General features: G+C 37.0%; 1 protein-coding gene across 1 annotated transcript; it reads right to left on the reverse strand.

Moving 5' to 3' along the window:
* Window positions 1–12,064: 12,064 nt before the first annotated feature.
* LOC107763057 (cytochrome P450 710A11) lies at window positions 12,065–14,438 on the reverse strand. The gene has a single exon (XM_016581479.2). The coding sequence runs from the start codon at window positions 13,830–13,832 to the stop codon at window positions 12,312–12,314; it is 1,521 nt and encodes a 506-aa protein (XP_016436965.1). The 5' UTR covers window positions 13,833–14,438; the 3' UTR covers window positions 12,065–12,311.
* Between the last annotated feature and the right edge of the window lie 262 nt (window positions 14,439–14,700).

Below are 14,700 nucleotides of genomic sequence, written 5' to 3' on the forward strand. Positions count from 1 at the left end.
TTTGTTACATTTTCGAACAAATTCTTTTGCATCTTTGCCCATATCGATCCAATAATACCCTACTCTGATTATTTTTCAAACTAATGTATCGGCACCAGAGTGATTCCTACAAGTGCCCTCGTGCACTTCCCGTAGGATGTAATCAGTATCTCCTGGACCCAAGCATACTGCCAATGGTCTGTCGAATGTCCTTCGATATAGCGTTCCATCCGAAGCCAAAGTGAATCGAGCAGCTTTAGTTCGTAGGGCCCTAGAATCTTTAGGGTCCGATGGGAGCTTTCCGCTCTTTAAGTATTCAATATACTTATTTCTCCAATCCCAGATTAAGCTTGTAAAATTTATCTCAGCGTGACCTTCTTCGATTACTGATCTTGAGAGTTGAACGACAGTCCCCGAGCTCAAGTCACCTTCCTCGACAGACGATCCCAAATTTACAAGTGTATCAGCCTCACTGTTTTGCTCTCGTGGAATATGTTGTAACGTCCATTGTTTGAAATGGTACAAAGTGAAATGTAATTTATCCAAATACCGTTGCATTCTATCCTCTCGAACTTCGAAGGTTTTGTTTACTTGACTTACCACCAGCAAGGAGTCATATTTGGCTTCAATGACTTCTGCTCCCAAGTGTTTAGCTAACTCGAGACCTGAAATCATGGCATCATACTCTGCCTCGTTGTTGGTCAACCTGGTAGTTTTAATAGATTGTCTAATAGTGCTACCCGTGGGTGGTTTCGAAACTATGCCTAGCCCGGACCCCTTCACGAGAAATTGCGTACCTTGCTCTTCTCGAACTAGGACACCGCTTACGGCGATTTCCGATATTGCCAAGTACAAGCAAATATTTTCATCAATTTTTGGAGTGTGAAGTAGTGGTGGGCTCGATAGATATCGTTTTAGTTCCTCTAATGCTTGTTGGCATTCCGGGGTCCAAGCGAAATCGTTCATCTTTTTGAGTAGAGAGAAAAAATTGTGACTTCGATCTGATGATCTAGAAATGAATCGGCCTAAGGATGCAATCCGTCCCGTTAGCCTTTGTACAGCTTTCACGCTGTCCACGATGGTGATGTATTCGATGGCCTTGATTTTATCGGGGTTAATCTCGATTCTCCGATTTGACACCATGAAACCGAGGAACTTGCCCGAAGCGACCCCGAAAGTACATTTTTCGGGGTTGAGCTTCATGTTATATTTTCTCAAAATCTCGAACTTTTCCTGCAAATGGGTCAAATGGTCCTCTGCGCGCAGGGACTTAACTAGCATTTCATCAATATAAACTTCCACTGATTTACCTATTTGTTCTTCGAACATTTTATTTACTAGGCGTTGGTAAGTAGTCCCTGCATTTTTTAGCCTAAAGGGCATCACATTATAACAATATGTTCCATATTTGGTGACAAATGAAGTCCTTTTCTGGTCCTCCGGGTTCATCTAGATTTGATTATACCCGGAATAGGAATCGAGAAAAGTGAGGATCTCGTGGCCGGCCGTGGCATCGATCATGCGATCGATGTTGGGAAGCGGAAAGGAATCTTTGGGGCATGCTTTGTTCAAATCCTTATAGTCCACACACATTCTAAGTTTGTTCTCTTTTTTAGGCACTACAACTACATTGGCTAACCATTCAGGATATTTCACCTCCCGAATAGACCCTATCTTGAGAAGTTTGGTTACCTCGTCCTTTATGAATGCGTGCTTTTCCTCGGACTGGGGTCTTCTCTTTTGCTTCACCGGTCTGAACTTAGGGTTCAAGCTCAGCCGATACGTCGTTATGTCCGGTGGGATCCCTGTTATATCTAAATGGGACCAGGCAAAACAATCAATGTTATCGATAAGAAATTAAACAAGTTTCTTTCTGAGTTCGGGGCTCAACCCCGTTCTCAAGTATACCTTTCGCTCGGGCCAGTGCTCAATTAGTGTGACTTGCTCTAGTTCCTCAATTGTTGATTTGGTGGCGTCGGAGTCATCGGGAATCATGAAAGATTGAGGGACCCTTTGATCATCATCTTCTTCGATCTTCTGGTTATCTGGCTGGGTCGAAGCCGACATCTGTGATTGCTATTTGGCGTCCCGTTCTCCTTCTGAGCCCGATCCCTTTATTGGCGAAGGCGAGGATATTGATTTCGCTTCCTCGACGATGAACATTTCTTTTGCGGCTGGTTGTTCTCCGTACACTGTTTTGACACCTCTCGATGTTGGGAATTTGAGGACCTGGTGTAGGGTCGAAGGTACAGATCTCATGTTATGGATCCATGGCCTTCCGAAAAGGGTGTTGTATCTCATGTCACCTTCGATCACGTGAAACTTCGTTTCCTGGATGGTTCCGGCCACGTTTATTGGTAGAATTATCTCACCTTTGGTGGTTTCACATGCCATATTGAATCCGTTTAGAACCAGAGTTGCGGGTACGATCTGGTCCTGCAGGCCGAGCTGTTCTACGACCTTCAATTTGATGATGTTGGCCGAGCTACCTCGATCGATCAACACACGCTTAACTTTAGTTTTATTCATGAGTACGGATATTACCAGTGCATCGTTATGAGGTTGAATGACTCATTCTGCATCTTCATCATCGAAGGACAAAGTCCCTATGGGTGCGTAATCTTGAGTTCGAGACCGCTTTTCCCTCACAATCGATATTTTAGTGCGTTTAAGCACTGGTCCCTGAGGGGTATCGGCGTCGCCGATGATCATGTGAATGACGTGTTGCGGTTCTTCTTACTCGTTTTGCTTGCCGAAATCCCTGTTTTTAAAATGGTTCTTCGCCCTGTCACTCAGAAATTTCCGAAGGTGCCCTTTGTTAAATAAGAGGGCTACTTCCTCTCTTAGTTTCCTGTAATTTTCCGTTCTGTGGCCATGGGTGCCATGATATTCGCACATTTGATTGGGATTCCTTTGGGCAGGATCGGTCTGCATGGGTCGAGGCCATTTAGTGTCTTTGATGCGTCCGATAGCCGACACGATGGCAGATGCATCAACGCTGAAGTTATACTCTGATAACCGAGGTGCTTCTATAGGATCGGCATATTTATCAAAGCCGCTCTTGCTCATAAGTCCCCGAGAATTTTGCCCTCGATCAATCCTTCGATTGTTCCGAACTGTATTGTGTGTTGAACCGTTGTTCATCCGATCTGCGACGTACGGTTGATATCGGTCTCTATTCAACCTTTGTTCTCTGTCGATCTCCCTTTGGTTTTTAGTAGCTGTCCTGTTCTGATGCATGGGTCCATATGGAGCTCCCAACTGGTCATCTCCGACCCTAATTTTCGATTGATATCGGTTGTGTATATCTGCCCAAGTTATTGCTGGATACTCGATCAAATTTTGCTTCAGCCGACGTGATGTTGTCGAACTTTGCTCGTTCAACCCTTAGGTGAAAGCTTGTACGGCCCAATCGTCTGTGACCGGTGGAAATTCCATGCGTTCCTTTTGAAATCGGGATACGAATTCTCTCAGCATTTCATTACCCCTTTGCTTTACTTTGAAAAGGTCTGATTTTCTTGTTGCAACCTTTATGGCATCAGCATGTGCCTTTACGAACGAATCTGCTAACATGGCAAAAGAATCGATGGAATTTGGCGGTAGATTGTGATACCAGATCATTCCTCCCTTCGAGAGGGTCTCCCCGAACTTTTTCAACAACACGGATTCGATCTCATCGTCCTCCAAATCGTTACCCTTGATGGCAAATGTGTAAGAGGTGACGTATTCGTTAGGATCTGTCGTACCGTTATATTTGAGAATTTCGGGCATACGGAATTCTTTGGGGATTGGTTTTGGGGCCGCACTCGAGGGAAAAGGCATTTGTATGAAATTTTTTGAATCCAGCCCTTATATCATTGGTAGAGCTCCTGGGATCTGATCGACCCTAGAATTATAAGTTTTTACTTTTTTATCGTTGGTTTCGACTCGCTTTGTGAGTTCCTCGAGCAATTTAGCAATTTCGGGAGTAGTCCCCGATTCTTTCTCATTTGACTTCACTATGACTGGTTCCGTTCTGTGGGTGATTTCTCGGGGTGGATTGGGCTCCGGCCTGCTTTGTAGCTGGGTTTGGCTTTGCAAGTGGGCTATTACTGCCTGTTGGGCTTGCAACATTTCGAAAATCATACGCAAGCTAACACCGTTTTCCTCGACGTTATGAGTATCTCGAACCGCAGACCGAGTTCCACCATGGATGCTATTCTCGGGTTCAGCATGTAGGTTCGCCTCAATGGCTACATGCGAATTGATATCAATTGGCGCTCCGATTCGAGCTCCAACGGTGTTCACAAGTGATCTTTCAGTACTGGGTGTCAAGTTGTTATTTTCGTCTTGAAGACTGGCCCCGTTATCGATCGGTGAAGCTATTTGATTGATGGTTATTCGTAGCTGATCCGAGATTCAAGATGTTTTCGGAAATAAGCGCAAAGCACAATGGCGTGTCTTTTTAGATTTGTATCAAATAACCACTGTTATCCTCGGCCCCACGGTGGGCGCAAAACTGTTTATCCGAAAAATGGATAGAGTTGAATTTATGCGTAATTTTGAGGATATGTGGCGTAACTTAATACAAATTATATGGATAAATAAAAATGTAAATATGAATTGCAGAGAATGCGAAGTAGATAAGGTTGTAAGGATTAATGAATCTTAGGACTCAACAAATAGAATCAATTTAAGAAATCTAAAAGAACGATTCTTTACTGTAGAAGAATATAGCGTTTTTATTACAATGTAAGCCTGAGGAAAACTTGTCCTCCAGAAATGGTAACCAAGCCCTTTTATAGTGGAGGGATTTAGCTCTAAGCATAATAAAATAAACATTCAGTGGGAGACCCATGATAAGTCAGTTTTTTCACAATTTCTGCCAAGATTCTCTCTAGTGGGATTGCGACGACTTTTGTCTGCGAGCTCGATTTTGCTTAGAGCTCTTGATTTTGGTTTGAGCTCGATCTTGCTTAGAGCCCTCGATTTTGGTTTGAGCTCGATCTCGACTCGAGCTCTTGATCTTGGTTCAAGCACGATCTTGGCTCGAGCTCTCGAATTGATTCGAGGTCAATGTTGGTTGGTCTCTGGATTATAAGCATGATAGATCTACTTTGCAGCATGGTTCAATTTGGATTCGAGCTTGATAATGATGTCGAACTTGACACGGCTCGGCCCCCCGGGTTCGAGGTTAGTTTGTTCCACCTTCGAGATCTTACTTCGATAGATCATCGTTCGAACTCGATCGGACGAGCGAAGGCCGAAATCTATTTCGACCGTATACAACTTCTATGGTGGCATCATCTCCTTGCCACCAAATCTCAATCAGAACTATTCGTAAAGACACATGCTTTCTTATAGGATTTTTAGTAAATGGAGTATTTTTGTTCTTCAGATATTAAATTCATGGAGTGCATCTAAAAAAAATATATATATGCTTTTTCTACCTTTTGCATACATCTTCTATGTTGGATTTTCCCACTAAATCAATGAAATTTAACTCATAAAAAGAGATTATGAGAAACTTACAAATATTTGGGATTGCCTTAACTTTGTAGAGACAAACCTCTCGTGAACTCGGCTATCTAGTTTGCACGAAACACAGACGCCCTGTTTACCCCCTTTTTTGCGAACCTCAGAGATAGATGAAATACTCTTTGACATCTTTTCAGTTGGTAGGTAGCATGTATGTAGTTTCTGCCCTGGCTGCTTTACAACCTTCTGATGTTTATACTGGAAGGTTCTAATTCTGATTATCTGACTAGTTGATCAGATTGTTCAACCAATTTCTGTCGCTCATTCCACTCATCAATTAGTACTTGAATACTCTAATAGTCAATACTGAATTCCTTTGCGTATGGTACTTTTTTGAATTTTCTTTTGCTTCATCACATCTTTATTTGTGTTCCCAACTGAGTTTTTTTCTTCGCTTTTAATTTTTACATGTTTGATTGGTTTAAATATTTTGAAAAATATTTTCTTCGTAAACTCATTTTTCTTCAATTGGAGAAAAATGTATTCTAGAGAAGATTAAATATTTTTCAAAAATTTTTTTCAACCTTCCCCACCCTATTCTTCATCTCACCAACCCCATCCCAACTCCACCCACCCCAACCTCAACCCATCTTCGCCTCACCCCCACCCTAAATAAAAATATTATTAATAGTATCTTCTTTTCATGTTATATATACAATTCTTTTTTAATTTCAACAAATGAGTATTTTTTTTTCACAATATTTTTTTTTTCATTTTAACAAAAAAAGTATTTTCTTTTCATGATGTAGAAAAAATCTTTTCTTTTATTTCAATAAAATAATGTAGTAAAAAGTACTTTCTTTCATTTCAACAAAATAATGTAATAAAAAGTATTTTCTTTTATTGCAACAAAAAGAGTATTTTCTTTTCATGATGTAGAAAAAATATTTTCTTTCATTTCAACAAAATAAATATTTTCTTTTTATGATATAGAAAAAGTAATTTCTTTCATTTCAACAAAATGAGTACTTTATTTTCATGTTGTAGAAATAGTACTTTCTTTTTCAGCCAAAAATAAGAGTATTTTTTTTAGTTATGGAGCACAAATTTCAATGTTATTTTTGCGTAAAAAAAATAAAACATCACATTAGTTCATTTGGGTTTGTGTGAATTTTTAGAAAAATAATTAAATATTTGAAAAAAATAGAGTCATGAAAATACTGGTTATTTGGGGGGGGGAGGGGGGAACAGGAAATATAGGGACTTGGGGGAGGGGAGAGAGGAGAGTAGCATAAAAAATTATTTTCCTAAAAAATATTTTTTGTTCTCTAACCAAACACTAAAACTATTTTCCGAAAAAGGCTTTCACTCACCAATCAAACAAGGGGAAAACAAACACACCCTCAATTTCTGTTCTGTTTCATAGGTAGTTCCTTTCTGGTAAACGATTCTTTGCATATGTGAATTCTCTGGTCTGACTATGACCAAAATGCATGTTGTCTATAAACTTGTCAAGTTTACAGTTGGGAATGTGTGAACTGCTGTTTTTATCCTTACACTCAAAGGAGCTGTCAATAAGTTCACATTGATGCTTTGCGACTTGTTGTCAATAAGTTTTAGTCCAAACAGCTGCTATGTTGCCGATAAATATTTTTCGTGTCCTTTAATTGTTTAAGACCGACAAAATGGAAGAATCTTCTATGTTTGTTTATAGTAGATTGTTCATTATCGCCTATCTATATAGGTCAATTGATCAAATCATATTAAATATTTATATTTTTTTTTATATATTTTTTTCTTGTTGTCTGATTTATTGTTGTTAAAGGTCTTTTGTACCTAGTTTCAAAAGGTCTTTTCGCCTTCTTTGTCCCAATTTTCTAAAATATTCACTTAATATTCCCAATTTTATTTAAAAAGAAACGAAATATGATCTCCTTTGAATGGTGCTAATTTTTTGACGGAAAAGGTCGTGTGTCTTGCGTATAACTTCGTGATCAACTTTTTTGAAAAACCTACGTTTGAAAAGATTTAAGAGTTAATAGACGGTTCTTATTCCTTCTTTAACACATGAAGAGGGAGAAAAATGTCATGACTGCATCATGTCATAGATGTCACTTGGCGTATACTTTTGTCATAGGAAAAAGGCTAGAACTTGTAAGAAAACATCTAGAGAAATATAGAGATTTTCCTAGCAAGACCCTAGAACCCTATAAATTTACTGGAAAAGTCCTTGGAAGATTTTAGTTATGTAGATAATTCTAAAGAGGGGTCTTACTTGTAAATAATGAGGAACTTGTGTAATAATTATTATTTACTCACTAACCCCTAGGAGACTAGTATATAAAGGGGGTCATTCATTTGTAATTCATCAATCAAACAATTCAAATTCTCTCTAATACAAAGCTTCCTTTAACAATTCTTTTGTGTTCTTTCTGTCATTCTCTTAGCGATCTTGAGTGTGATAAGGCTGAATTGGCATAGCAAAAACATAAGCAAGTTGTGCAAGATCGTGAGCGAGTTCTCAAGAAGTTACGCATGTGTAATTAATTAACAACTAAGGAGGTGACAAAAAGGCTTGTAAAAGGAACATCCTACCATGTGCACAACATTTCTTAAAACTAAATATTAATTCTCTCAAAAGAATGTCCTCTTTTAGCACTTTTCTAAAAAGCTGGGATTATTATAGGCACATTGGAAACTAAGATAAAATGTGCCCAATTTTCTAGCCTCTTGGTTAACTATAATCTTCAATTCACATAAAAAAATTCTTGGTTTGATGCAAAATTTAAAAATATAAATAAATGTTTTGCAAATTTCTACTCTCAAACTAAAGGTATATAAAACATACTACTATTAAATATACTCGTTGTCTTTAGTATGTCATGTTGCTGCTACAAGTAAGTGGTATTAAGAATAAATAAGAATATTAAAATTATAAAAACTTAGTACTAACTATAAAAAAAAGTGACACTTTTTAATTAAAACAAAAGGTAAAAAAGGAAACACATAACTAAAACGAACAGAGTAGTTGTAAAACAATTTGTCTAAGAGAAGACTGTCTATTCCATCCTAATCAGTTACGAAGGGGCCAGCGACCTATGACCAACCACCAGAAAATCTTCCTAATTTGTCAACTAAAATCTTCTTAATTTAATTAATTAATTAATTAATGTAAGTTGTCATAAACTGACTATTTTTAAGGATGCTGTGGAAATACAACTATCCCAATCCAACCAGAAAATTTTCAGTTAAGCCCCTCATTCTAGAAAATGCCACTTGAGACTTTTCTTTATATGTGAGTTAAGTGTCACTTTCAAAATTTAATGGGCTCCTTCGCAAATATCATTACCATTAAAAAGCCTCCATCACTTTTCAATACCATTAAAATGATCAAACTAGTAGAGTAATACATGAAAAGTAAAATTTGCTCTTAACAATACATTCATATTCGAGAAGGTATTGAAATCTTAGCTAATTATGGTATTTCATTAATGTTGCTTAGCTAATTTTTCTTTCTTTATTGAAAAGATTATCCATTCAGTTTGTTACTTCATGTCAACATAATTTTATAGGCAACAATTATTTCTATGCAAGTAAATGATGTTATCATGTGCCTATATATAAAGTATAAAGTATTATATATGTGCTTACTTGTTTGGTCCGTTTTGGTGCCCTTGACTCTTGAATTTTTCAAAAGTGTCACCTGAGCCCTTCCAAGTTTGAGAAAGTGGTAAATGCACAACATATCTTGTAATCCAAAAAATTGCATATAAATATGATATTTTTTTGGCTGATCTTTAATTTTTGATTTTCGCTTGTTTTATGGGCAGAATTTCTATGTCGAAAATTAAAATTAAACTTGAAGTCAAAGTATTGCCATGTGGCAAGCGAGAGGCAACACTTATTAAATTTGAAGTCATAAGGCAAGCGGGGACAAAAATTCAACATCATATACTTTAAGGGCTATTTGTGTAATTTACCTGTTGTAATTGAACTCTAATTTATTTTTCCCTTTAAGCACTTGTATAGTTGTATTATGTGAAAAAGAAATAAAATGGAGTTATGCGACCAAAAAGGTTTAGGGAAACAATTTATTTCTCCAAAATAGAGAAAATTCCGATATAATATATCACCAGTTAGTCTGACCACTTGATATGACATCCAAAAAGCCTATAATTAATTTGCATTTAACTCAGTTAGTGCTCTACGCTTTTTCTTACCGTATTAGTTCTAAATCTCATATGTTTACATGTTGCTTCTAATGAAGATTTATTTGTAGTTTTAAGGCAACGATTATGTTTCTAATTTACAGTTTTACAATACAAGTGATATCTTTAAAAGTTTACTTACTTCATAAACCCTTTGTATTGAAAAAGAAAGCAAATTTGATGTGTCATCTAATTTGTTATGCTCCTCTCCTCTGTGTGAACATTTTATTTATGTAATTCTTTTTAATAAAACAATGAAACCCCTGGATCTCTAATTATATACTTTCATATGGAGAAGAATCCCAAGTCTTTGACTCTTAAGCTCCAATTAGAGGAATCCAGACAAACTTCCAGTGCAATGCCAACTTCGCATCGTTATCTGTTTTTTCTAATTAATTATATCGTAATCCATTATCACAAATTAAAAAAATCCAAATGCATCAATCACAATAATTATTTCAAAATCGCCTAAAAAAATATATTTCAAAATCATGGCTGTTGTGCCTTTGGTGAGAGAGAGTATTATGGCGACAAAAATATAACTGTCAATGTTTTTCTTATTTCTTATCAAAGCTTGCACGCATCCATAATCCCTCAAGATTCTTTTTAATTTTATTTTCATTTTTGCAATTTTTGCAAGTAATTCTGAACTCTAGACCTCTAAAGTGTGCTTCACACATGTCATAAAACATAATTTGTCCATGTCAATGATGTCATATATTGTCCGTCAATTTTTTCTTTTTCTTTGTTTTATATGTTACACACTTTGGATATAATTGTGACCTAAGGTATGTTTGACATGCATCTCTTTATCCTCTTTTTTATCAATTCATTAGTTATTTATCTTCAACTACGTTGTCAATGCCTCTCCACCGTTTGAAGGGAAAAAAACTCATTTTTCGTATTAAAAAAATTGATTTTAAGAGTCATTGATATTTAAGGAATTATTTTAAATAATTATGCTTATTTGCGGAGGATTTTTTTTCACTTCTTTCAAATTTGAATACCTTAAAAAAAAATTAGCTTCGCCGCTGTTTGCCAATGCCTTTCCACCGTAAAAAGAAATAAAAGAGCTCATTTTCGTATCAAACAACAATATAAAAGAAATTATGTACTCAAATAATTATGATTAAATAATATAAATTTAGGTAAAAAGCATGTCAGGTATATTTTTACTTTAGATCGTTGGATTATTTGACCAGCGATATTCACGGTTTTATTTTATATATCCAGCTCATAGGGGTGTTCATCCACTCATAAAGTAATACATCTAGATCACTGTCACAGATAGATTATTTCAACTCTGTTTATCAGCGAGAGCACAAAGCAATGTACACATTATTTTGCAACGATGTGAAAGCTACTTAAATCTTGTTTAATAAGGAAAGATACGAGTAGTAAACAATTCTAAAAAGAAGAAGAAAAAGGACAAATAACAAATGTCATAACATCAGCGAGACCCCTAAAAAATTGTGTTTGACTATATAGGGACAAATTAGCAAAATCAGAATTAGGGACAAGAGCCAGCTTAGATAAGTTTATTTTAAGTTATTTTTAAGTTAAAATAGTTTTTAAGCCATAAGGTAAGAATTCTAGTTTTTGATTTGTTTTTGTTATTTTAGCTTAAAAACAAGTGCTTAAAAACACTTTTTTACTTTATTCAAACACTACAAAATATTTTAAAAGCTAATTTGACTTAAAAACACTTAAAATAAATCAATACAAATGCTAAGGGATGATTTCTTTTTCCTCGCAAGATAGGACTGCTTTTTAACAATGGTAGAATTAGAAGCAATAGCTTTGAAATCCAAAGTCAACTTAATTCCATCCAAATTCAAAACCATCAGCATTACTGAAAACCGAAAATCAATTGGCCTCTAAACCATTAGCATGACTAAAATAACGAAAATCAGTTGGCCAGTCTATGTCACTCAGTCCTAAGCCTCAAAAGATAACTTTTCTTCAAAAGATAACGAAAATCAGTTGGGATAACGAAAATCAGTTGGGTGTAACTTGACTCGTTATAATAACGAAAATAAATCTAAGGTAATCTCACCATGAAATCCGAAGAATATAGTGTACGTAAATTTTACTCTTACCTTATAAGAGTAAAAAGGCTATTTTGCGTAGACCTTCAACCAAAAAAAACATAAAATTTGCCTCGTTTAACTTCTGAATTTTCAAACTACACTAATCATTGACCTATAAAATAAACGCATGTGGGACAACCACAAATAGTAGATAAAGGTCCCTTAAAATAAAGACAAGATTTCCAGACCAATGACAGCTTCTATAATACTTCCAACTTAGAAAAACTCACAACCCACATTACCACAAATTAACTAAACTGTCTCACTAATTATTTAAATAAATTTGTACAAAATTCAAGATATGATGAGCTAAATGGATCTAAAAGGATCTTTTGTCAAAATAAAATAAAATTTCCACACAATCCCAAATATTTGCCACTCCATCAATTGCTACAAACAAGCATCTCAAAGAATCCTGATCATTTGATCAAGTTACATGTATTCACACTCATTAACGTAAAAAAAATAAATGGAAAGAACAAATACATTGGACCCCATTCTTGCAATTGGTCCTATTACATCCATGGTCCAATGGGACCAATTTGAGGATCAGAATTAAATAAAAGGTGCAATTAGTTCATGAAAAAGATGGGAATCGAGTGCACCTCTGTGAAAGGAACACTTTACAATCATCCTTTGGAGCAATGGTTGGAATATACGCGATATCATCACAGCCGTCCGTTTTGTGCCTCTTGAAATCAATCAGAGCCGTGAACAACGCAATAAAGAGCATCAAATGGTTTATAGCATACCTCTGTCCCACACATCCATGGGGCCCAGCTCCAAATGCTAGATAATTCTTCTTGTAAACCCGTTCCTCTTGCCTCTCCTCTGTGAACCGGTCCGGGTCAAACTTCTCCGGTTCAGGAAACCCCTGGAAAGACGAGTCAAAAACCGAAGGGAAAACAATAGTCCCCTTTGGAATAACATAATCATCAGTTAACCGGAATTCTTCGCCGGCAATGTGCGGCACCAAAGTCGCCGGAGTTCTGATCCTAACAACCTCACGCGCCACCGCCTCCAGGTACTTCATTTCCCTAAGCATCTCCGCCGTCAACGGCTGCTCAGATTCTGGCGACCAGAATTTCGCCACTTCGGCTCGGACTCTCTCCAGAACTTGCGGGTGAGATTCCAAAAGCACCATTGCCCATAACAGAGATGAAGTAGAAGCATCTTGAGCCGCAAAGAGGAAGTCAAATAAGAAGCCACCAAGTTGCTTACTGGTATACTCAAACGGCTTTTGTGAACCATTAATCTTAGCTTCCTGAATCTCTCTGAAATTCTCCTGCATCCAAAAATCAATCAAGCAAGTGGGTTCTTCGTCACCTCGCATCTTAATTTGGCTCTGTGCTGCACAAACGGAAAGCGTGTCGACTAGTCTCCCAACAGCTAACCTAGCATCTCTGAAGGCGAAACCAGGTAAATCAACAGGGAGTTTCATTAACCCAACATTGAAGTAATTGTAGTCAACATTGAACTGCTTTCTGGAATCTTCGTTTAAGTATGGACCAACGAAGACAGTCTGGGAAGTATCCAAGTTCATATCGCGGCAAAGGAGGCGAAGTGTGATTGGTTTGTTAGGGGATTGGGATGCTTCGTCCAACCAGGACTGAAAGTGTTTGATAATAATCTTTTGTTGGATAACAGTGTAAGTAGCAAGAGCTTTAGGGGTAAAATTAGGGGCCATTCGACGGCGATGGTCTTTATGTTCTTGACCAAACATGTAAATCAAGTTATGCTCGCCAAATAGCCTTTTCCCAAAAGGGTGACCGATGAGGTGGAAAGCGTCAGGACGGACATTGGTAAAGACTTTGTGGGAAAGGTCAGTGGAGTGGATAAAGAGAATGAACTTACCGATGATATAGTTAGCACAGAAGCCATGGCGTGTAGACTTGGCGAAAGAGGTTTGGTCTTCCCAGAATTTGGTGGGATTGGTGATTAAAGAAATCACGTTGCCGAGGAAAGGGAAGACTAGAGTTGGACCAGGAATAGAGCGCTTCTTCTTCAGGTAAGAGATCTGTTCAAGAAGAAGTAGGAAAGCTATGAAGGAGAAGAAATAAGGTGTCCATGGGGATAGAATGACCCAAATGGATGCCATGGGCAGCTCAGCTCAGCTCTATTTCTTCCCCGGCCCCCTCCAAAGTTGTGCTACTAATGAATATGAATATAAACGCTCTGTGGTTTTTGGTGTAATGGGTTTATATAATAGGAAGGAAGAAGGAAGATGGGTCAAAATGGGAAGGGTGGATTGGTGGGTCAAACAAGCAAAGCTGAAGGAAATAAGGAAAACTGTGCAATAAAACTTGGAAAACGTGGAAGGAGAAAATGAGACCAAATCTGAATTGTTTAAAGGCAAAAAATCTCAGATTGTTCAAAGAAAAAAAGCGGTTGGCTGCTGAGTACAGTGTCTCAGTCATATGGGTAATTTATCGTGAGTCCTGACTACAGGTGGTCATGGCTTGTTATCGAGGAGGAGGATTTTACATTAGTTTTGTGGTCTGAGTTGTATTTTGGGAGGGGCTTTGAGAGGGAGAAAGTGTGCTATTGGGCATAGGAAATGCGTTTTTGTTGGAAAGATTGGAAGGGAGAAAGATGGATAAGAGAGCCAAAAACAAAATGACAATTGAGAGCCCTCTTTTCAATATGATGATACAATATTCAGATAGATGTTATTCATCGTTTCTTCATTATGTTACACACTATAATTTGAAAAATAAGCTTAAAATATTATTAAAAAAAAGTAGATTATGAAATAGACTAATTATTTAAAAATAAGGTAAAGAGTAAAACATTAGTAAGGGCAAGATGAGAAAAAAATAAAATAAAGACGCAACCACATCAAATCGATCGTTACACAAGAAAAAGTGTTTTTATCGTTACACAACAACAGACTTAATATTATGATATAATAAACTTTAAATAATAATCAAAACAGATGTCGTATATAAAATAATAATATGATAACA

The sequence above is a fragment of the Nicotiana tabacum genome, chromosome 17, assembly GCF_000715075.1.
Source record: "Nicotiana tabacum cultivar K326 chromosome 17, ASM71507v2, whole genome shotgun sequence".
NCBI lineage: Eukaryota > Viridiplantae > Streptophyta > Magnoliopsida > Solanales > Solanaceae > Nicotiana > Nicotiana tabacum.

Coding starts and splice junctions, on each gene's coding strand:
- LOC107763057 (XM_016581479.2), bottom strand. CDS start 13,832: ATGGCATCCATTTGGGTCATTCTATCCCCATGGACACCTTATTTCTTC.